This window comes from Apium graveolens, chromosome 10 (genome assembly GCF_009905375.1).
Source record: "Apium graveolens cultivar Ventura chromosome 10, ASM990537v1, whole genome shotgun sequence".
NCBI lineage: Eukaryota > Viridiplantae > Streptophyta > Magnoliopsida > Apiales > Apiaceae > Apium > Apium graveolens.
Genome location: NC_133656.1, coordinates 216,177,728 through 216,201,859, shown reverse-complemented (window position 1 = coordinate 216,201,859; position 24,132 = coordinate 216,177,728). Strand labels below are relative to the sequence as shown.

The 24,132-nt window shown below is 33.4% G+C and overlaps 3 protein-coding genes across 5 annotated transcripts; 1 reads left to right on the top strand and 2 right to left on the bottom strand.

Moving 5' to 3' along the window:
* Nucleotides 1–2,871: 2,871 nt before the first annotated feature.
* LOC141692583 (uncharacterized) lies at nucleotides 2,872–10,390 on the bottom strand. 2 transcript variants are annotated; one of them, XM_074497474.1, is made up of 8 exons: nucleotides 10,119–10,390; nucleotides 9,838–10,038; nucleotides 9,656–9,749; nucleotides 9,219–9,289; nucleotides 6,381–6,446; nucleotides 6,164–6,264; nucleotides 4,934–5,039; nucleotides 2,872–3,220 (listed from the first exon to the last, which is right to left on the bottom strand). In XM_074497474.1, exons 1-8 carry the CDS (start codon nucleotides 10,234–10,236, stop codon nucleotides 3,126–3,128), a joined length of 852 nt encoding a protein of 283 aa, XP_074353575.1. In that variant the 5' UTR covers nucleotides 10,237–10,390; the 3' UTR covers nucleotides 2,872–3,125. The 2 variants fall into 2 exon arrangements, with proteins under 2 accessions (XP_074353575.1, XP_074353574.1); XM_074497473.1 differs by having other exon boundaries at nucleotides 9,656–9,752; nucleotides 10,119–10,388.
* A 1,437-nt stretch (nucleotides 10,391–11,827) lies between these two features.
* On the bottom strand, nucleotides 11,828–16,093 carry LOC141689789 (myosin-binding protein 7). Of its 2 annotated transcripts, none has more exons than XM_074494178.1 (4): nucleotides 15,902–16,093; nucleotides 14,236–15,806; nucleotides 13,156–13,202; nucleotides 11,828–12,489 (listed from the first exon to the last, which is right to left on the bottom strand). In XM_074494178.1, the coding sequence occupies exons 2-4, from the start codon at nucleotides 15,646–15,648 to the stop codon at nucleotides 12,387–12,389; spliced, it is 1,563 nt and encodes a 520-aa protein (XP_074350279.1). In that variant the 5' UTR covers nucleotides 15,649–15,806; nucleotides 15,902–16,093; the 3' UTR covers nucleotides 11,828–12,386. The 2 variants fall into 2 exon arrangements, with proteins under 2 accessions (XP_074350279.1, XP_074350280.1); XM_074494179.1 differs by having other exon boundaries at nucleotides 14,236–15,690.
* A 1,333-nt stretch (nucleotides 16,094–17,426) lies between these two features.
* On the top strand, nucleotides 17,427–19,527 carry LOC141691797 (uncharacterized). The gene is made up of 2 exons (XM_074496552.1): nucleotides 17,427–17,481; nucleotides 18,209–19,527. Exons 1-2 carry the CDS (start codon nucleotides 17,427–17,429, stop codon nucleotides 19,525–19,527), a joined length of 1,374 nt encoding a protein of 457 aa, XP_074352653.1.
* The last annotated feature ends 4,605 nt before the right edge of the window (nucleotides 19,528–24,132 follow it).

Below are 24,132 nucleotides of genomic sequence, written 5' to 3'. Positions count from 1 at the left end.
GACCTTATTAAACTATAAAAGCATCCCCATCAACAACATATTCGATAAATTGAATTACAAATTAAAAATTGGCTAACAAATCTTTGGCGCCCGATTTTGTGGCGGTCCTCATTCATCCCAGACTGGGATTGTATAGCAGGTGACATCCTAATTTACAGGGCATCTAAATTGAAGGAAAGGTGAAATCCTAGACCAGGAATTTAACTCGCTCGTTATAACTCTGAAAAATATATATTTTAAATATTTTTATATAAATAAGTGCTAAATTTAATTCATTTGAAGAGTAAATTTAAATTCAAGTAAATATTTCTAAGAAATATGTATGGGAGATTTAACTGTCAAGGAATAGTTTGACTAGTATCGCTAATTAACGTTTAGTCCTAAATTGTTATTTCAATTTTTTAAAAATATTTTTGATCTAAACATACGAATGTCATAAAATATATAATTTAGTAACATGAGCAAAATTTCAGATCAAAAATAATTTTATCTGATTTGCCATTTTAACAATCAAGTATTAGTTTGACTAGTCCCGCTAACTCGTGTTTAGTCTAGAATTGTTGTTTAGAACTTTTTAAAAATATTTTTCTAAAAATCTAACCGTATGGATGTCATAAATTATATATTTTATTGATATAAACAAAATTTCAGATAAAAAAATTTTATTTGGTTTGCTATTTTAACAATCAAACATTAGTTTAACTTGTACCAAGAAGTAGTGTTTAGTCTTGTATTGGTGTCTCGACTTATTTAAAAATATTTCACATTGATCCAATTGTATAGATGTTATAAAATATATATTTTAGTGATATAATCAAAGTTTTAGATCAAAATAATTTTATCTGGTCTGCTATTTTAACAGTCAAGTATGAGTTTAACTAGTACCGGTAATAAGTGTTTAGTCCTTTCAATTTTTTTAAATATATTTTTTAGCAATCCAACCGTATAAATGTCAAGATATATACTACCTTCGTCCCCCTCATTGATTTACAGTTTTTTTCACATGTTTGATACGCATTTTAAGGTAACTATAAAATATATATTTTTTAATTTATTTTTAAAATTTTATTTTTTTGTATTAAAGTTTGAACAACATATTTTTATTTAGAATAAAAAAAAATTAAAAAAATATTTATACAATTACATTTAATAAGAGCATTAAAGTGCGTGCTCAGCTCCCGTCCCTCAATGTAAAGAATTGAGGGGGCGGAGGGAGTATGTTTTAGTGATATTACTAAAGTTTCAATAAAAATAACTTTATTTGATATGTTTTTTCACAAGCGGTTGACCTGATTTTTTTTTGGCTCGACTTGGCTGGTTTTTGTTCGCGAACAAGCTCATGTTCAGCTCTTTATTTAACGAGTTTGAGCTCGAACACGAACACAATTTTTGTACGATAAGAAAGTTCGGCTCGGCTCGACTCAGTTTGTCAGAAGAAAAAAAACTCGGTTCGACTTGGTTCGTGAACAACCATAATCCCAGTTTTCTATAAAAATAATAAATTAGGAAATTTAGTATTTTAATTTAGTCATGTTTGGCAATTAACTGTTAGCTGTAGTTATTTGAAATAACTGACTAAATAAACTTTTTGATTAACTGATTTAATAAGTTGTATTGAATAAAATTATTTGATAAATAGATATTTTAATTAACGTTTTGTATTATGTATTTGAAAAAATTCCTTCATATAGTTTTTTTAAAATTAGCTATTTTGAAAAAAAAAATATTTAAAAAAGCTAACCAGCAAATAATACTGATATTGGACCTTTCATTTGCCCGCAAGGGTTGGCTCAGTTGGTTAAAGAGATTAAATTGTCCTCTTGGTTCGAATCCCACGGGAGGAGAATTTATGATTATGACTCTTGAGTCAGAGCATGTCGCTTAAATGCGATTTACTTTGTTTCACGTGGTTTGCAGGCTATTGCGTGAGCCCGTAGGATTTACCCAGTGCGCACCCGAAAGGTGGCGGCAGCGGGGTTACCTACGAAAAAAAATAAACTATTTTCTTGCCAAAACAGTTCAGGCAGAAACTCTATAATTGTAAGTATGCATGCCTTTTACTTTAAAGTGCAACTTTCCAATTAAAGAAGACAGTGTCGATTGAATTCACACTTCCCCTGTTGGCTGCGGTCTGGCTCCGGGCTCCGGGCTCCCTGATTAAAAATGAAGTTAAAAACTTAAAATCCAGTTTCAAGGATTCTACACGGACATGTATGTTTAAAATGTCATCTATTAATTAGTAGAAATAGAAATTAAAGCTGAAATAAAAATTGTGCTATTAATATTTTTTTTTTTTGCCAAGTGCTATTAATATTTTTAGTTTGGCTGCGTTTCAAATATTAGTTAAGTTTTGGTTCTTAATCAAAATCGAAAAGCACCAATTTAAATTTGAGAATTTACCAAAAATACTAACTTTTCTAAGTTTTTTTGCAATTTTACTATCTTTTAATTTTTTGTGTAAAAATACAGAATAAATCAAAATCAACCAGATGTGCAACTAGTTAAATAAAGTTTTTTTGGTTGATTTGAGATTGCATATAGTTGCAAAAACTCGTCAAAGATTGCATGCAGTTGATTACAGTTGACAAAAAACCGTATTTTTGCAATTTTTTTTGAAAAATAGTACTTTTGCATATGTTTTTGAAAAATAGTATTTTTACAAATTAAAAAGTATTTTTGTAAAATTTTTAAAAAAATAACAGTATTTTTGCAAAAAAAAAAATTTAGACTTGGATATTTTTCAAAAACTCCCTTTAAATTTTAATCTATATTATAAATACTTTATATATACTGTATACATATAAATTTTAATTAACATAACAATTTCTTAAGTATATTTCCTAATATTGGTGTCTTTGTAAACCCATAATATAAGAATTAAAGGTTACAGCTTCAGATGTGAAAACACGAAATGTTCTGAATCATACGAGTTCAGATGACACTGTTGTGGAATACTGGAAAAACTTACATTTTGGTAGAGTATTTCAGCCAACCAAATACGAATGGGATTTACTTGGTAGAGTATTTCAGATGACCGAGTGATCTGTTGCCACACAGTCTCTTTTGAATGATGTGATGTAACATTTTTTTCAATTTCACCCACAACAGTCGAGTATCATGTTTGTCTACAATACTCTGTAGGATACAGAACCATCGATATTCTCAACAACTAATTTGTTCATGCGCACAAGCATCAGCACGAATGATCTTCCTTTGGGCCCTGCAACATCAAAAATTAATTTCTTACTCATATGCATGACAAGTCTTAACAAGTCTTTTACATTTTTAAAGATAACATCTGTATTAGGCATACTACCCAAATGCTTCTGTTACCACAGTTCTACATCATCTTCATTCTTTAACCATTTAATTGGTTTAGGATGTAATATGTTAAATTCACATTAAGCAGTTCATATGTAAGTAATGGTGACCACTGAAATGTGTCATGGTATCGATTCAAAATTTCAGATCAAAATCCAATTCTTTTAAATTTGGAGTCCGGCTATTTATTGATAAGAAAAAGAAAAAATGTGAACGGATTGTTATAGCCAAAATTTGGTATTGGATCATATCGGGTCAAATACGGGTCAATTGGAATTGAATTGGGGTAAGAAGATGAATAATTAGGTTTTGGTCTACATTGTATGAAGCGAATACGCGCCCTGTATATGTAGGATGCGTCCATGATTGTGTAGGTTGTATTTTGGGTTGTCATGTAAAGAGATGAGGAGGAAGATATTGAAAGGAGGAGGACGCGCCCAAGGCGCAGGACGCGCCCTGATAAGTAAAAATAATGGGATGAGCTGTACAGGTAATAAGGTTGCCATGCAAGGAGAATATGTGTATTTTACAAGGGGAGGACGCGTCCTGCCTCCTGGAGATGCACACTTTGGGATGGTTGAGCTTGTTCTCATTCAAGACAAAGCAAATAGAGATACTTGAAAGATATAGCAATATGTGGAGTTCGTAGCGTCAGGACGCGCCCAATCGTTCAGGACACGTCCTATGTGTGAAGAATGCATGATCAAGAGTAAGTTTAAAGCAAGACAAGCGTGGAAGGAGCAATGGAGGATTATTTTCACTAACATATTTGTTGCAGGTATTCTTTGAAGAATTCCCTCCTTGAGACGGTCAAGGAGGGGGATGTCCGTGAAAAGCTTGAAGGCCTCCAGGGGTATGCCTGATGATTGAAGTCCTCCTCCTGTATTCAACGGGTGTCCTCGTTGGGGATGCGGGGTTAACTTTGGTGTGTGCTTTGAGAATTCTGTTCTTGTATTCAACGGGTGTCCTCGTTGGAGAACTTTGGAGTCATCCTGCACTTTGCACCCAAGAGCTTGGGATCACCTGTCCTGCTACCTGGTGGGTTATCCTCATTCAGGGGACAGAGACGCGTCTGGAATTTGGGGTGAACCGTGGCTATACCTGCGTTCGTAATTCAAGGGAGATAGCTGTAGCGGAATGTTATCCTTGCGTAGGGAGATGCATTATCCGTGAAGTTCTGAGCCTTGGGCCTTCGCGGTTGGGCCTCATAGTTGGACATTCCTAAAGCTAGCGGAAGATGGATTCTGGACCGGGCCTGGGAATAAGAAGTCTAAGCCCATTAGATTTCTTGTTCCCCAAGAACTACGTGGGCTTGATTCCCTATAAATAGAGATACGTAATCAAATTGTAAGGGGTCGGAAGCGAGAGCCATAAGGAGCCACCACCAATCCTAAGCAATCTCAGCCCCCAATTTATCACAACCACCACACTCCGCTCACTTTTCAGGCGAAGAACCACCATTGTAGATCTTGATTCTGGCGACGAACCTCAAACTTTGTTGATACCAAATTCCTCCGTCAACACGGATGACAGCAAATAATATGATCTTTTGTTAATAATATGTTAAGTAAAAAAACTATCCAAAGAAAAGTAGAAAAGTTTTTATATAAACCTAATCCCAATGATGCAATTTCCTCTTGGCCAAAGAAATAGCTTCCCTGCAACTTCTCCTTCATAGCAAAGCTCGCATTCAGCTTCTCAACAGCAGCAACCATGTCCTACAATACGTGACATGCTAAACTTGTATCACTCCACATATTAAGATAGAACCTTATAAATACAATGCATAACAATAATGTCATCAAGTGTTGCGTGTATCTCTTTTTGGGAGCAAGATTCCTTAACTTTATGTTTTAAATTTTTTAATCTCTCTGACATGGTTTGATGATAAAACAATCTCAAGCTAGATACTTAGGCCCCGTTTGGTATTGCTATTGCAGACAGGTACAACAGTTTTTTTGCTGAAAAGCTGTGAGAAACGTGTTTGGTAAATTCTAAAATCTGCTGTGTGGAAAAATATTTTTGGTCTAAAAGCTGTTATTAGCAAAAGAATGTCATCCCGTGCTTTTGGAAAAAGCTGTTTTCAGCTTTGGTAAGAAGTAGCTATCAGTTTCACCATCAAACCTTATTAAAAATATTATTTTTATATATTATATCTCAAAATATGTGTAAATTAAAAAAAAATACCAAATGGTTATTTAATTTTCGTGACAGCACTTTTTTCATCGGCAGTTAGCCCACAGCACAACAATTTTCAACAGCACTCTCAAACGGAGCCTTAATTTGATGCCTATACATGGAGCATTTAAAATAAAACTTTGCACTTACTATTTTAGCACTTTTTAACAATTACTACTTTTTTTTGTGAAAAAACAATTACTACTTTCACCTACAGATTTTGTAACATAGTCATCTCATCATCAAAATATGTCATCAGGTCAACGAGAAATGCATGAATACTTTTGTGCTGCTCAAAAGCCACCTGGTCACCTATAATTCATTTAATGATCTTTCTGCAGGCTTGGACCATTGACATGTTCGCGATATATGTACTATATAGCTTGACGTAATAATATTTTTTTTCAATGAGGCTTAATAGAGCTTCTGGTGGAGTTTTACTCAGCTGCTACCTCTGATGATTTCATGTACACTTAATTATTCCTATCTAAGATTCTTATATTCAACTCACTACCTTTGGTTAGGCACTAAAATTTATGGTGGATAACGTTTGTGCCTCCCACATCATCCATTACTTAAAACAGTGAAAAAATCATAGACATGTGAAGTCAGTAAAAGCATATTTACTCAGAAGTCACAACAGACAAGAGGCAAAAAAGCTTACCTCCCATGAAGCTAAGATTTTCATGTATGATGGAAGGCTTGCATATTCGTCGTGGGATACAGTTATTAAGGATCTAGAACCCTCGCATGACTCCAAATCGTCTTCATTTTCCCCAAGTAAAACATTACAATGAAGAAGACAAAAATGAATCATAATTAAGGAGTTAGATATGACCAGAATGGATGGACTAAAGAAACACACACCAGTATTTTTATACCTTCAATCAATTCAAATAATTTTGTGCTAGCTTGATATTCTTCTTCCATCTGAACGCTATTATTTTCTGGATACAACATATTCAAAAGTTTAAATTGGCATGTGCCAAGCTCCCACAAAACAATAATTTCACACACAAAAAGAAAATATCACATCCCTTACAGATGAATGCATCAGTCCAGATACTTATAATCATAAAACTTCGTTCGAAATAATTATGAGATGCTAACTAAATCGGCCTATATTCCTTGATATCAGCATAAGTTCATAAATTACAAGTGAAGTCACGCCAATTTATTATCACTGTGTCACACTGTCACTGGAATACTATCATCTCACATCATTATGCTGACCATATAGAACTAGGGCTAAACACTTAATTTATCTTAATTTGCTACCTGAAAAAGGTTTAGAAAGAGCATTTGGACTGGGTGGTTACATAAGCAGGATCAAGAAGACATTATTGAACTTATCAACACACAAAAAAAAAGCGTTACTGACTGGATCTATTTTTAATTTTTTGATAGATATATATATATTGTATTAAATATATTATATAAAACCAACTGGTAAATCCCATCAGGCTATTAAAAACTTATCAAGACAAACTCGCATTCCTAAACAGATTAATACATAAATATTTACCCGAACATAGCTCCTTTAAAATCAGATTATACGTATGCTAGATCAAACATATGTAATTACCCGATAACATGTACTAAATTTCTTAATGTTTTTCTGGAACAGGGCAAAAACTATCATTATGGGCGTCACTGGAGAATTGGTTGGTTCAAAGAAATCACAGAGGTCACAATCTTCAGAAAAAGAGGAAAATGCTGGTGCTTATCTAAACTCCTATTTCCTTTTGTGTTGTTTAGAGATATACTGTTGTACGACTCTTACTTGCAATATTTGGTTCATGGTAAGGTGTTGTCTAAATTCTCTGTCATCTTCAGATTGTTAGAATTTAGGGCACACGAAGAAATGAAGTAAGTGATGAAACAGACTTGATTGTAGGAGTTGACTAATTGAACCTATGCTGCTAATCCTTATGTGAACAGAATATCTTAGCATAGGCCATAGCTAGAAACTGTATGCAATCAATTAACAAGTGAAAAGTTGTGATTGCAGTACCTCTATAAAGCCACATTTCCCTAAGCCTAATCTATGATCTCAATAAGTCATGCTAACCCTCATCATTTGAATACCCTAACATACTATACATGTAGTGGTACAGCTCTGAAAAATCTTGCATTCTTTCCAGGGGCGGACGCAGGATTTCGATGTGAGGGGGCCAAATTTTTTTCTCGAGTACAATATTAGTATTGGATTTTCTAATATATGTCCAATAACATATAATAAAAAATAAGTTGTCAATTTTTTATCGGCTCCTTCTTATTATGATAATGGGTCTCCCTGCATACACAAAGAATACCACAAAAAACAATAAGTCTCAAAATTTGATAAAAATAAGCAACTAATAACAAAATTTGATGAAAATAAAAGGGACTAATATGTGCACATGAGCACACACTAGACAAACATATATATCATTGTTTATTATATGATAAGATAAAAAAATAAAAAATCGACATTTAAAGATAGACAAAAATAGAAAATATGTACTTATCTCATCTTATAATAAAATATCAAAAATTCAGATTTAATTATAGCACTATGTATTTGATTCAGATTTAATAAAATAACTTATAATGTAAAAATAATAATTAATTTTTAAGAAAGAAACATGTAAAAATATATTAACTAATTACAGTTACTCGATAGCCATATATACATAGGTAAATAGAGCACATCACCAATTCGGCCATGTTAGGTTAGTATCAGGATGTGAATAAAGAAATGAAACAAAGCTGTTAAATAGGAGTAGTAGTATATACTCAGTAATAGTTTGCAAAAATCTGGTGGGGGCCAAGGCCACCCCCATGTATACTGTGCGTCCGCCCCTGATTCTTTCATGCTACCAACTGCAAGCATGAACAATGACTTTGAAAGAACTTCTTAAATCCATTTCTATCAGTCACAAGCTTTGAATTGTTAATCAGCATGCTTTCTTCAGTTCACATAACCCAATCTTGTACTATTGTAAAAGGACTTCCGGTTTTTATCAGCATTTATTCTGATCATAGTATATATGATATCAATTAAATTATTTGTCTAAATAAGTTTGTCCTTCGCGGAGAATTCCGGCTTCTTTAAAGTTTGATACCAGATACCACATATCAAGTAAGACTGAGGACCCTGCAAGCTTAGAAGCACTAATTCACTTAAAGTTTTTTTTAACAAGGTGCCGTTTACAAGCGCCGGTGCCGGGCAGTGTGGAGATATCATCTCGAAAGCACTGGCCATCAAGTGTGAAAACATAAAGAAAAATAACTTGGCAAAAAACATATAGTAAAATGATTTATCTTAAATCAAACAAGATAAATAACTAGAATTTAAAAAATTCTTTTTCTAAGCATCAGGTAACTTAAAGCCCATTTTGCCCGACAATTAGGTGAAAACGTGTATGTGTAATCATCCTCATAAGTTTTAAGTCCAACTCTGTTTACTAGTCAGGATAAGTTTCTCAAAAGTATGTCTCAGCTTAACCAACAGTAAAGATTTTAACAGTATAGTCACCATCGCCCTCGCCTAGTCCACCCAGATTTTCTTAGAACACTGCCTAACTTAGTGCACCCAAATTTTTGTACAGGGCTACCTAGAACACCCATCAAAGTTGCACATTCATATAAAGGGCTAACAAGTTTTAATTTATCGAAACTCAAAAGTCATGGCTTTAGCATTCGACTTGAAGAGTAGAATTAGTAATTATACTAACCTTGAGATGCAATGGTTGCAAGACAAGCATCGGAAAGTCCAAGATTCTGTAAACTCATTGAATCATCAAATCTAAAAAGAGTCAAGTAAAGCTAAAATGCAGAAATGACAAACATAAGCCATCAAAAACTGACACAAAACATTTTAAAAAAAGTGAAAACTGGACATGAGTTTGTCCTCACGGATCTAGCCTGAGATTATAATGATTTTGAGTACAATTTAAAATGGGTAGTTTTGTAATTTTAAGTCAACCACCTGTATTTACAAAAATACCCCTACTATTATATGAGTAAATCTTATAACCTCAGGCACAACCCGGAGGACAACGTCAGGCACATCATTCTCTTAAAAAAAAATACTCGATTGCCATTATTTGTAACTCATCAACATAATAACACTAGGCAAACAAGCCGGAATAAATGAAGCAAAGGAGGATACAGATTATCATCTTGAATTGCTTGGAGACTAGATCGTGGAGGCGAGATCTCTAAATAACAGTCATCTTTATCTTCATCCACTTCTTCGATATCACCTTCTACATTTAAAAAAAATGATTATAAAGTAACTAATTATCGCTTAAAATTTAATAAAAAGAAGAATTGAATTGGGAGGCTGCTAACCAGGAGTGTAACCAAAGTTGAGCAAGCGGTCTTCGAGGTGAAGTAAATCAGTGTGATTCTTCTTATAAACTTCGTTGCAGTGACCGAGAAGCTCCTCGAACGACACCGTATTGAATGACATAGAATGGAGCAAGTTGAGGTCGGTAGAGGTGGATGATACTCTGGTGTTCAGGCCTCGCACGAAGTTTGTTGACGCTGAATCTGTAAATGATGAAAATGAAATTAAAGTTAAAAATTGGGGAGTAATTAATGTAGGAGAGAAAAAAGGGGAGGAAAGTGACCGAGAGGAATGGGACGGCGGTCGATGGATTGCTTGAGAGCGTGGCAGCTGTTTTCCAGGTTCTTGCAGAACCCTCCTAATGTTTTCCCCAATTTTGATATCGACTCCTCCATTGTCATCTCTCTCTCTCTCTCTCTCTCTCTCTCTCTCTCTCTCTCTCTCTCTCTCTCCCCCTCTCCCTTCCTCTCTCGCTCTCTCTCGCTCTCTCTCTTCTCTACTCTCTCATTAATATCCCGCCTTTTATTTTAAACTTAATTTGCTCGAAGCCTCTACAGTGACTCTACCGCCTTTATATATATACTGATGACTCCTGTACTCATTACTGAATTATTACTACTTCAAATATGTACTGTCTGCAGTTTTATTTAACATTTAATGAAATACGAGCTTAAAATTTCAAATTGTGTTATATAATAATTTTTTCATAAAAAATAAATTACTTATTTTATGTTCATAATTTGATTCAGCATCTCGCGTAACGTTTTCACTTTTACAAATTCGTATATTTTGTCACAGTTTCAGGTTATTTGATTACACCGCTTCTTTTGAAATTGTTCAAGTGAAATTTAGGATTGTATATATGCGGGTAATACATTCTTACCAAAAGAAATACAATTAATTTTTATGATTGATGGTTCATATACTTTTTTTGAAATTGTTGTAATTATTCTAACGGAATTTGGAATTGCATCTATGCGATATCAACTGATCCTTACTAAAATTATTATCGTTCCTTTTATGGATGACAATTTTAAATTGTCTTCATATCGGTAACGAAGTCAATTTCAGATCAAATTAATATGAGTTTATTTACCTTTAGAAATCCTTATCCTTAAAAATCTTCATATTTTCTCTCTTTATTAAGTAGCCACCTAAAAATTATATGAGGGGCACCCATCGATTTTCATCAATGGCTTCCATCAATTTTTATCCGTAAAAATCTCAATCATTTCTTTCTTATTTGTTTTTCTTAATTAAACTTTTGTCTTTCTTTAATAATCTCCCAATATATTTATTTTTGTTTAGTCTCTCCTATATTTATTTTGATATTTTTTAATTTTTTTATGTACGGGATGTTAATTTCGATTATATTTATAGATATTGTATAATTTTTCATTATTGAATTAATTCCTTTACAATAATATCCAAATAACGGGTCAATTTTGATTGACCATATCATTTTCGTATTTTATATTATGAATCGTGTCGAATTTTGGTCGTGTATAATTTGATCACTCATAATCCTTCTCCTTAACTTTATAATCCATTTTAAGATGTGTCAAAAACTTAACTGAAAATCATAGAAAAAGAACTGAATAATGTGATTTCTGGCATATAGATGGATTGCATGCAGATTTGACCATCACATAAAAAAAGAGCATGGTACTACTTAAAAAAAATGTATAGCCATTTGATCATTTCCATTCTAGCTCTTCTGATATGATTGCCAGAGTCGCTTCAAGAATATGAATACTGAAGCAGCCAAGTGGAACTTTAATCAAGCTTCTCATAGTAGGTATTGGGGGCCTATTTGCTAATACAGTAATGTGTATAATCATAAAAACTAGATACCTGTAAAAAATTTATGCGGGAAACTTTCATGCAAAAAGTGTTGGCAACAATATATAGAGTTGAACATTTGCGACCAATGTTGCAAAAAAAACACTTTTTATACTACACTATAACAATCCTTCTCGTCGAATTACTCCAAGCAATAAAAGCTACAATCATTTACACAACTAAAATTAACATTTTCAAGCCAGTTCTTAATATTTGATCAATCAAATTGAATGTCAGCTAGTAACACAATTCACAATATTAGAAATTTGACAATACAAACACAAGCAAGGCTCAAATCTAGCAAGAAGTAGCGGCAGCAGCAGCACTGTTTGGGTCCCTTGCTTGCAACAAATCAAACTGCTTGGAAAAATAGGAGCAACTTGTCTAACTGGCAAACCATCAATTGAATCTACTATACAAGACTATGAACGGAGGCTGGTCAGTACACCACTACACCTCACCGTTCGTGTAGTAATATACAAGACTAAGTTCTGAAGACCAGAATACTCGATATAAAATGAAGACAGAAGAATATAAGCCTATGGAATAAATTGTATCCATGTCTTTGGTGGTCAAGCAGTAAACACTTCAATCTCAACAAATGAAATATAAGAACACTGCATAATGTGATACGCAGTATTAAACTTGTTAATGAAAACCGTAACACAATCTTGAACCTGAAGACGGCAAAATCATCATAATCATAATATCAAACTTTTGTACTTGAAATGTATCTCCACGGCTTTGCACGGGGTCCCTTGTCTAATAGGGCTAGTAGTCCAATATTTTTTGCTGACATCCCAAACATATACCTGAAAAGAAATCAAACAATATTACTATAGCATAACATCGAACAATAACAGATCAGAACCTATCTAGCACAAGTGCACAAAGTAGCTCTGCCAAGTTAGACGGGAGGGAGAAATTTAGTTACACTGGTCCAGTATAATTTGTACTACACACTCTTCCAAAACTACTGTCATTAAATTAATGTTTGTTATGGATAAATCATTTCATATTTGCTTCCATGATCTCAAAAGACACTTCCGTGATTTTCCTAGATTTTTCTTTCCATGACAAAATTATCCCAATTTCTAATGTCCTTTTTCAAATTTAGAATAGTTATGTACAAATCATTTTATATTTATTTTCCACATCTGGGAAGACACTTTATGATTTTCCTCGTTTTTTCGTTCCATAACAAAATTTTCCAAAATCAAATGAGTATATGGCATGCGAACGATCTCATATTGAACCCTAAGATTATTTTAGAGGGAGTCAAATGAGAAATCTAAAAGCGCTATATTAAAGAAATATTTTATTATTGTTGCAACTGCAGAACCAATCCAAAAGGAAAACCTAATGCGCCATATCCTCTTTGACTCCAATCTGGAATGCCTTAAGCAAAAACCATACAAACAGGTCATTGAAGTAACAAGCAGAAAAAAGGGAAACAGTTAAGAATATAATTCATTTACCTAGGTTGACGTGCTTTCTTTCTCCAGAAAACAAAAGACACAATCCACTGAACACAAAAGAGAAATAATAGTAAGGGAAAAGATTACTAACAAAAAAAACAATGAAGAAAGTTTAAGAATGATCTTTGTAATGGAAACATAAAGATAATTAATAAATGTGTCAAATATAAAAGATGGACAATGTTGTCTAAAAAATATCCTAATCCTATTCCATATGTACATCTCTAAGACAATGACCACTAAAAGATGGAGTATGTTTTAATTTTCAAACAAAAATAAATGATGTATTTTTATAAAGAAAAATTCATCTCAATTTTACATTCCCCTCTTCTCTTGACAACAAGAGGTCGAGGGTCGAGGCTTGGTCAAAGTATTTAAAATTTTGTAATTGATTGTGCCGATAAATACTAAACATTAAGCATGAAAATCAAGGTTATCACGGCGCCAAGTCGACCCTCGATGCCCGAGTACCTTCGTGAAGACTAGTCGATAAGTCGCCCGATTAGTCGTAAAAAGTCGACAAAATGTTCATTATACATATAATTACTTGATTTAATATATAATATAATTGAACATGTTAGTTTTATAATTTAAATCAAAAGTAATAGAATAGTAAGTTCAAAATATGCACGGTACACCACAATTATTGTTATGAAGACCCCAAGTCGGGTTACGAGACTTTTGGGCGACCTTCACGTCAACTAGTCGACGATAAGTCGGGCTTTGAGACTCTCGGCGCCTGAGTACCTTCTCGTCGACTAGTCGTCTTCGTGATAACAATGATGAAAATGATGCAAACTAAATGATTGTTAAATAAAAATTCTCATTAAGAGCATATTTGGCCTTAAACGAGTGTCCTTTACCCATGTATGAATATGAAGTACCAATAAAGTAATTTCATTTCTAAAAATAAATATACAGTACTATGGGGAGCATCACTTGTCCTAATGAAAGATCACCAATAAAAATAACGGAAACAAAATAACATTTAAATATATATAGACGTACTTCAAAAGGGAGCAGCAAAGGACAATGAGAACGTTAAAAAATGATAACATGGTAGATCTTAATTACATTTACCTTGAATAATGAAAAAATAGAGAAGCTACCAATAACAGATGTCTTTCTCACAGGCAGTGTTCTTGCAGGTGACATATCTTGACAGAGTTGTTGAGCAATCTCCTTCAATAATACCAACTGTGCCTTCTCTGTACCCATAGATATCAGCGCCTGCCGCATGGATTCTCTGTCAGCCTCGAGTGCCTGAAGTCTTGTATACAACCTCTTGATATCTGGATCCCCCAGATCTCCAGCATATAGTGGCTCCTTTTGCTTGTTCACATAATTTTCAGATACTCCAACAGAAACTTTTTGGTCTGTGACACTATTATATGGTACACCTTGTTGTACAGAATCAACAGTATATATTCTATCACTCATGTCATCTTCAACTTCAGATGCGATATCAAAATTTCTCAAATCAGGATATTCCTCTACATGTACATGCACACATTCCTTCTTCTTAGCACTGCCAAGATCATAGGTAATATCTGAACTTGTTTCCTTAACCATTGCAGGAATTGAACTTGAACTATCATTAGAGGATCTCCTCACATGCTTATACGGCCTAGGAGAATGACCAACTATAACCTTTTCAAGCACATTCTTTGTACCAAAAACTTCCACATCAGGCTGATTCTGTGTCGGATTTTGTTCCAATTGATTTATCCGATATTCCAAATCCTTCAATTCATCACGAGACTCTGGTGTGTCACCAAATGCATGCTTATCCACATCAGATACATCATCTTTGACTTCATACGAGACCTGATTCTCATTACTATTGCACTTAATAGGAGGGTAATCATAAGTGGGAATGTCGTACTGGGCATCCCAACTTCCATTACTATTATCTCGACCAGCAACACCTGTTTCTCCCTCAATCTCACCTTCTGTAATACCAAGAGTCATCAACCTATTCTTATAAGCTTGTATCTCACTCGTAAGCGATTCAATAACTTCATCTTTCCTATACAACAAGTCCTCCAACGCCGAGATCTCTTCTCCATCATGTGCAATCTTCTCCTCCGCATAACGCTTAAACTGACGAAGTTCCATCTGAACCTCCGCCTTCTCTCTCTGTAACCTCAAAATCATCGACATGGCCTCATTAGCCGAAGACGACGACGCGTTCCTCTCCTTCTCCAACTCTATGGAAAGATCATTAATCGAGTCTTGCTGATTCGAAACCAACTCACGAAGCATAAAACATTCGTTCCCTAGTTCAACTTTGGCAACTTGAGAAATATCAATATCCAAACCAGGTATCTCAAACACCTCTTTCTCAACCTCGAATTCCTCATACTTGCGCTTCACTGTCCGAAGCCAATTCCCCGAAACAGACCGATGAGTAATCGTAGAACAATCACACCCACAATCACAACACTGGACCTTGCTGGTCGAAGGAGACGCAATCGCAATCGACAAATCCATAACCAAATTCACACCCACAAAATATCAACTCAATCGAAAAACCTAAAAAAAAAAAACTAAGACCAGTATAATCCCCTCTATCAAATCTGTACACGCTTGAATTAATATAACTAACCGCTTCAACAATCTCAACTAATCAACAAATGATAAAAACAAGCCTACGAATAATAACAAAAAATAATAATAAAATCAAAAAATATTCAACAATGAATATATCAAACAAAATTATACATATGTGTAAATAATGAATTACCTGAAAAAAGCTTTTCGAAAATCAAAGATATTCATAATTGAATTCGAAACCCTAAATTTTGGTTTTGTTTTAATTGGAATTTGTGTATAGATACAATTTTGTTTGAAAATGATATCGGAAAAAATGTCGGAGAAGATTGCAAGAAAATGGGGGGTGTTGATTTAGGCGCTGTTTGTTTTGGGGAGGGGGAGGGGGAGGGGGAGGGGGGAGGGGGCGAACGATTAGTAGCAAAATAAATAATTGTCCACTCATGTGTTTAGTAGGTGACATGTAATGTAACATTTTCTTTGTCAAATAAATACATTTGGCCCAAATCCGTGTTCTTTAATACCACTTGCATTAAAATGTTTGTTTGTTGAGTTATCAGATTTTTTTCTCCCCCGTCCCAGTTTAAGAGTCGTTTTTGTATTTTACACATATATTAAGAATCATTAACCAACACGTTCATTTTATCTTTAAAATTGTTAACTATAATGACTCTTATTTACATACATTAAATATTTTTAGAACTTTTAAACACCTGACTCTTCCACTTTTTCTTCTTTCATTATTTTTTCACCTGACTCTATTTACTACACTTCTCTTCACTATTTTTAACCTCCGTAGATGCTGGGAATGTTGGATTTCCTCCAAAAAATTTCATTCTAAATTTGAGTCTTCAACTTAAAATTTTTAATTTCAAAACTCCCTCCAATTACCCTTCTATATATGTTCAAGACAGGATGTATACATTTTCAAGTGACAATATAAAATACTTTCATGGTATAGATGATCAACATTGATTTGAATTTACCAGTGGATTATGATGAAACTATACCAGAAGGTAAATTTTCCTTCTTTTCTCTTTTATACGTATATTTTTTCACGTTACTTTTCACTTGATTTTATCTTATTGATTTCTTTATTGTTATGAACTTAAGTGTAAATATACAAAAATACATATTTGGAATCTAAAAAAGATTAAAAAAATATATCTGATTAGTAGCAAAATAAATAATTGTCCACTCATGTGTTTAGTAGGTGACATGTAATGTAACATTTTCTTTGTCAAATAAATACATTTGGCCCAAATCCGTGTTCTTTAATACCACTTGCATTAAAATGTTTGTTTGTTGAGTTATCAGATTTTTTTCTCCCCCGTCCCAGTTTAAGAGTCGTTTTTGTATTTTACACATATATTAAGAATCATTAACCAACACGTTCATTTTATCTTTAAAATTGTTAACTATAATGACTCTTATTTACATACATTAAATATTTTTAGAACTTTTAAACACCTGACTCTTCCACTTTTTCTTCTTTCATTATTTTTTCACCTGACTCTATTTACTACACTTCTCTTCACTATTTTTAACCTCCGTAGATGCTGGGAATGTTGGATTCCCTCCAAAAAATTTCATTCTAAATTTGAGTCTTCAACTTAAAATTTTTAATTTCAAAACTCCCTCCAATTACCCTTCTATATATGTTCAAGACAGGATGTATACATTTTCAAGTGACAATATAAAATACTTTCATGGTATAGATGATCAACATTGATTTGAATTTACCAGTGGATTATGATGAAACTATACCAGAAGGTAAATTTTCCTTCTTTTCTCTTTTATACGTATATTTTTTCACGTTACTTTTCACTTGATTTTATCTTATTGATTTCTTTATTGTTATGAACTTAAGTGTATTAATCTTAATCAAGATAGATATATTTTTTTAATCTTTTTTAGATTCCAAATATGTATTTTTGTATATTTACATATATGTGTATGATCTTTATTTTTAATTTTATATGTATTTTAAAATAAATATATCTGGTTATGTGTTCTTATATTTATGTTTTGTTGAATCTATTGTAGGTGGAGATAATATTTTTCAAGAAGAGTATACATCTCATACTCATGAAAGAACAAATGAATCAACTTAATTAACTCCAAGAAATGCAAGATCATATATTTTTGATTTAAACCAATCCCCTCGTTTTGATTTGAATGAGCCTCCACCTTCAGAGCATCCTTCTCCTCCTCACACACAAGGTAAAATTTACAACTTAAGTTCATCAAATTGTTTATGAATTTAATTGTTGTTAATATTTTTGCTTTAATTCAAACTTATAAATTTTAGTTGGCAAAGTCCATTGATTTAATGTGTCAAGTTCATATAATTTTTAAATTTTATAGATATTTAAAATGTATTGTTGGTGTTAAAGTAGAGAAATTAAAATTAAATATTATTGTAATTATTAGATTTTATTTGTTATTTTAAAAATCATTTTCTTTGTAAATAAATATATATGTATATGTACTTTTGCAGGTGATGAAAATGAGTCAGGCACAATGGTCAGATCAAAAACAAAAAATTTATCCATTGATGACCGTCGTGCCATATACATTGCCTTATTAAAGAAAAGTGTAAATGGAAAGTTAAAATGGGGTACAACAAAGGCCGTTGCAAATGAATTTTCAGTTACCATGCGTACGGTTCAACGTATCTGGAAAAGGGCAAAGGAGACTTCCAATGGAGTGGTTAATGTTTCGCATCTTAAAACAAAAAATTGTGGTCGCAAAAGAGTACAAATAGATCTTCAACAACTTAAAAGTATTCCTCTGTCTAAACGGACAACTCTTCGTTCTACGGCCTATGCGATCAAGGTTGCAAAATTAACATTGTTTAGGTGCCTCAAACGTGGTGGAAAAATAAGAAGACATTCTAATTCTATCAAGCCATTTTTGACCGATAAAAACAAGAGAAGTCGAGTTGAATTTTGTTTATCAATGTTGGATAAAAATAGTTTTCCAAATAATCCTCAATTTGTGAATATGGAGAATATCATTCATATTGATGAGAAGTGGTTTTATTTGACCAAGAAATCTGAAAATTATTATCTTGTTGTAGATGAAGAGGAGCCTCATCGCACATGTAAAAGTAAAAATTTTGTTGTAAAAGTGATGTTTTTTGCTGCAGTAGCAAGGCCACGATATGACGCAGGAGGAAATGAAATTTTTTCCGGTAAGATTGGCATATATCCTTTTGTTACAAAAGAGCCAGCTAAAAGGAGCAGTGTCAATCGAGTGGCAGGAACTCTTGAAACAAAAGTAATAACTTCAATCGGAAGGGACGTAATAAGATCATACTTGATCGAGAAAGTTTTACCGGATATTCGAGCAAAATGGCCAGATGGAAATAATATCACTGTGTACATTCAACAAGATAATGCAAGAACACATCTTGATCCTACTGATAGAGAATTTTGTGAAGTTGTCTCAAGATTTGGATTTGATATTCGTTTAATGTGCCAGCCATCAAACTCTCCTGATCTAAATATATTAGACCTTGGCTTTTTCAATGCCATTCAATCACTACGCTATAAGGAGTGTCCAAAAACCATTGATGAGCTTATCACGCCTGTTGAAAGATCATTTCAGGCTTACCCTCCTAGAACATTAAACAAAATTTTTTGTACCCTGCAAAGGTGTATGATGGAAATTCTAAGAGTACAAGGCTCCAACAAGTATAAGATACCCCATATGAAAAAGAGTATTTTGGAGAGACAAGGCAGACTCTCTCGCCAGATGAAGTGTGATGTCCAACTTGTGACAAATGCAATTAGCTGGTTGAATTTAGGTAGTTAGATGTGGTTATGAGAAGATTATTTATGTAACTTTCAAATTTTAAATTTTAAGTTTTCATTTGTTTCTACTTTATATTTGTTAAAACTGTTCATATAAATTATTATTTTTTTTGTCAATTAGGCATGTTTTAGGATGATTTTTTCATTCTCATGTACAAAACAACAAAGATAACAATATGAAAGACATAATGATTCAAAAGAATATTTATCATAAATTTTGAAATAATTTGATATGTTTTTTATAATTAAGGTGGGTAAAATTATATTTATATTTTTAAGAGAAACTAATTGTAATTGAATTTGTTACCCATTTCTTAAAAATTGTAAAGTTTATGAATTTTTATTTCTAAGGTGTAGTTTATAAATGTGAAGGTTATTTTTTTTTGTCCTAGGCATGTTTTTATGAATGAGTTTTTCATTATCATGTAAAAATAATAAAGATAACAATATGTAAGACATAATGATTCAAAAAATAGTTTGTATGTTTGTTAGGTCCCAATGTGTTTGTAGAAGGGGGGTTGAATACAAACAGTACCGAATAATTGAATAAATGTGGAATAAAAAATGTGAAACAAAATTCAAGTTAAATAAAAATATTATTAAACTTGAAAGGTGTTACAACAACTGTATCGATTACAAGGAATTAATCTCAAATTAATTATCACAAATCTAGAATAAATTCGACATTAACTTTTTCTATTTTTGTAATAAAAAGATTCAAATGATAAATGCAATTTGAGATTAAGTTCTAGGGATTTTGATCCGCTAGATTGTTACACAAGAACAAGAGAATGATTTCTAGTTGATTGGATTTAACATTACAAACTAGAAATTGTGATCTTGAATTAGCAGATAAGATGAAATATTTGGCTGCTTTTTCTCTCTGTATGTTCTTGACTTCTTTTCTGTTTTTTTGTTTGTTGAATTGATCTTCTGCTTCTTTTTAAAACAAAACAGCCGAACACAAAAGAACTGGCATGACAATTCCTTTTAGCTCAGCAAGACTTTCGGTAGGACAATCAACTGTACTGGCATGACATTTGGTATGACTATTGATTGTCATACCGATTGTCATATTAGTACAATCAGATTGTCTTGCTGAATTAATAACAGATTTTTAATCTAATAATAATTCTAACAAGACAATTAAATGAATTAGCATGACTTTCGGTATGACTATTTATTGTCATACCGATTGTCATACTAATACAATCAGTTTATCTTGTTTGAATTTAAATAGATTTTAAACCAATTAAAATCCTGAAAGTCCTTAATATTAATTCTGAATTAATTAATCAATTAATTCAATTAATCAATAAATTAATCTTTGCAGATATAATTTATTTTCTTAATTAAATTATATGACTTAATTAATTAATAGAGAATTAATACTAATCCTGAGCAGCAACCAATCTTCTGAATATCTTCTGAAAATCACTGAAATTATGAAACAATTCCACCACTTCAATGTTGACACTCGATGTACTGTCTGGTTCATGAGTGACTAACTTCCGTGACGTTTCTTCATGTCTTGACTTTGATACTTTGATTTTCTTCAGATTAAATCCTTGTAATTAATTGATACTCTGACGAGATCTCTGTCACTTGATTAAATCCACAATCTTGATTTATATCACTGAGGCATGATCAATTTCTTGAACTTCTTCCAGTGAATTAATTCCTCAAGTCTGTAGATGAACCTTGTCTCTGAATCATTTGACAGATATTACTTTGCGAGATCTCTTTGATGGTAGATCCACTATTTACTTATTACATTCTTATTTGAGTTGAGTTGAATCCTCGAATATACAAATAGGCTATGACATATGACTTACAATCTCCCCCTATTTGTTTGTTAGACAATAACACACAAATACCTAGAGGATAACTCAACTAACAAATAAGAAAAAAGATATAAAAAGAAATGCAAAGTAAATATTAGAGAAGTTCTGGACTAGATTTAACATTTTCCATATTCCAAGTAGATGTTCCTCTAGACTGAACATATCTTCAAGTAGTTTCATCTTCTTTTTGTACAACCACATTTCCTGTTGAGAAGCACATATCTCTCTTGCTTCTCCCCCTATGAGAATCAACTGATTAAAGAAGATCACCTTCGTTTACCACCTCTCCCGTACAATAGGATCCGCAGATAAAAACCAATGGTACTCCCCTAACAGCTTCTTCCCTTACTTGGAAAATCACCTTGTGTTTACCACCTCTCCCGTACAATAGGATCCGTAGTTACAAACAACAATGGTGTGGTGTAGTGTACATGTAGGATCTTTTTCTTACTCCCTGCTATTTCTCCCCCTTAGTTGAGGAATCCTCCAAACTATTACTTAAGCTTTTATCTCCCCCTTAGTGAAGGAATGTATGCTGTCGTCTGAAGAAGTTCTCATATTTCACTTGGTTGGAAAAGAAATAACAAGTAGTTTCTCTTTCTTCCTCACTGTGGGTGTGTGATTCTGTTTAGTGTACCTCACATGTGTTTCACTCTTCTCTCCACTCGTGTTTATACTCATTCTCACAAGTGTATCACTCTTCTCTCATAGCTCCATAATCTAGCTGTACCTGCAAGGAAAATCACCTTAGCCATCCTTAAGGAGGTCATAGGTGGTGCAATGGGAGTTCGCAAATCCCCATCCTTGTTAAACTCGTCAGATGAATCTGAGTCATAATCTACAAGTTGCTAGTTTCCCTTTTAGGGTTCCAGATTTGAATTCTGGGAAGGTAAACAATGATCCAAAGAATTTAGCATAAAGATCAAAGTTCCCTTCTAATGCCTGTGAAGACATTTCCTTGTGACTCATCAGGTAATATCTGAATCATTATCAACAAGTTGTCGATCTGCACCTAAGTCAGATCCACTATCTGCAGATGCATCCAGGGGATTTAAGCCTGGGGAGGTAGACACTGACCACTGACATATGGCTTATGGATCAATATCCTCTCCTAACACCTATAAAGGCAATTGGTCCATTAACGAACCTTGAACAATCGAATCTGACCTTAAAATGGTCGAAACTCTTGTTTCCGTCAACTCATCCTTTGTGTGTGTAACCTTTCTTTGTGCATCAAGAATTGTTTATGTTTGAAGTGGTGACACTACATCGGATACCCTTGCCGACAGGCAAATTTCAATAGACGCACCCTGTTGAGAGAATGAATCTAGTAATTGTTTTTGTGCCTTTTCAACCATTACATCTTTTTGAGAAGATGTATGGGGGTTAGCAGTTGTCTCGGTTTAAATACTACTCATCTATGTAGGAGACAGAGCTACTGGATTGACTACAGAACCTTCCTTATGTGGTGCACTAAGGCACTATCTCCCTCACACTCATTCATACTACATTTAGTGGTAAGAGAGTGTTGGTTAGTTCTGTTTCTGTGTTTGTCTTTACAGTCTGGGATAGATGTTGTGGGTTTTCAACCTCATGACTGTCAATGAAAGAAAGTTATTGGAGACTGAAACTGTATCACAGAACATATGGAAATATAGAGAGAAAATGATTTACAATAGTGATTTCAAAAGATTTTACATGAAATAAGAAATCACTAATGTAGAAAGAAGTTTGAGTTCAATGATAGCATTATCAATATACCACTGCACATATAAAACAATATGATTGTGCCTAGTGATAAGAGAGTTAAAAATATGACGACTCTAATAGTTCATATTAAACAATAACTTCAGTTAGAGTGCCATACCATGTCCTTGATGATTGCTTGAGTAGTACACTAGTTCATACCAACCTGAAGTGAGATTATGAAGAAGAGATTGCATAATCCAATAGATCTGCAACTGCAAAGTCCATGAACTGAGGTGCATTGACTTCCTCTTTTGACTCACCAACCAGGAGTACACTTGTACACATCTTACTAGAGTCCAATTCCAAGTGTAATGTGCATCAGGTGCCTGATATGTCGTAATATTCTCAAGTCTCGTCACTGGTGCTATTGTTAGGTATTGCTTCATGATAATAACCTAGCACAATATACAAAATTTCACTGATAACATATCCAGCTTGCAAACAACCATATCCCTCGGATACACCTTTGTTGTTATCTCCAAAGGTAACCATAGGGCCAGCTTTCTCAACCACATTTGATAGCAGGGCTCTATCTCCGGTCATATGTCTTGATGATCCACTGTCAAGAATCCACACTACCGGTTATACCTGTTTAATGCCCTGCACTACAAATGGATTAGACCTTCTTCGGAACCCAAACTTGGTTGGGCCCGACATACTTGTAGAATTGTCCTTTGTCAGGAAAAACAACATTTTTAACTTTAATGGTCTCAACTTTCTCAATGACTGAACATTTGACCTTATAAACAGCTTTAACAAATTTCTGTTTAAGCTTAGACACAAATGTCTCCTTTCTAGCCTTAGAAGGACTAGCAGTCTTAGACCTATCATGCTTCTTGTTATTCACATGCTGACGAGGAGTAGTCTTATCATTGGAAACATGCTTACCATTAAAATAAGCATACATCATATTAAAAGCACAAGACATACAATTAGAAACACCACATGCTTTATGAGAGATATTAATAGCAGACAATTTATGCATGGTAGACATGACATTTTTGTTATCCAAC

Bases quoted from the DNA above. Each gene is read 5' to 3' on its own strand.
- LOC141692583 (XM_074497473.1), bottom strand. From the start codon at position 10,236: ATGACAATGGAGGAGTCGATATCAAAATTGGGGAAAACATTAGGAGGG. The intron at 6,447-9,218 runs GTTAGTATAATT...TGTTGTATCCAG, and splicing joins TGCAACCATTGCATCTCAAG to AAAATAATAGCGTTCAGATG. The intron at 5,040-6,163 runs GTAAGCTTTTTT...CACGTATTGTAG, and splicing joins AAATCTTAGCTTCATGGGAG to GACATGGTTGCTGCTGTTGA.
- LOC141689789 (XM_074494178.1), bottom strand. From the start codon at position 15,648: ATGGATTTGTCGATTGCGATTGCGTCTCCTTCGACCAGCAAGGTCCAG. The intron at 13,203-14,235 runs GTAAATGTAATT...TTTTGTGTTCAG, and splicing joins CTATTTTTTCATTATTCAAG to TGGATTGTGTCTTTTGTTTT. The intron at 12,490-13,155 runs GTAAATGAATTA...ATTTCTTTTCAG, and splicing joins AAGAAAGCACGTCAACCTAG to GTATATGTTTGGGATGTCAG.
- LOC141691797 (XM_074496552.1), top strand. From the start codon at position 17,427: ATGATCAACATTGATTTGAATTTACCAGTGGATTATGATGAAACTATA. The intron at 17,482-18,208 runs GTAAATTTTCCT...GTACTTTTGCAG, and splicing joins TGATGAAACTATACCAGAAG to GTGATGAAAATGAGTCAGGC.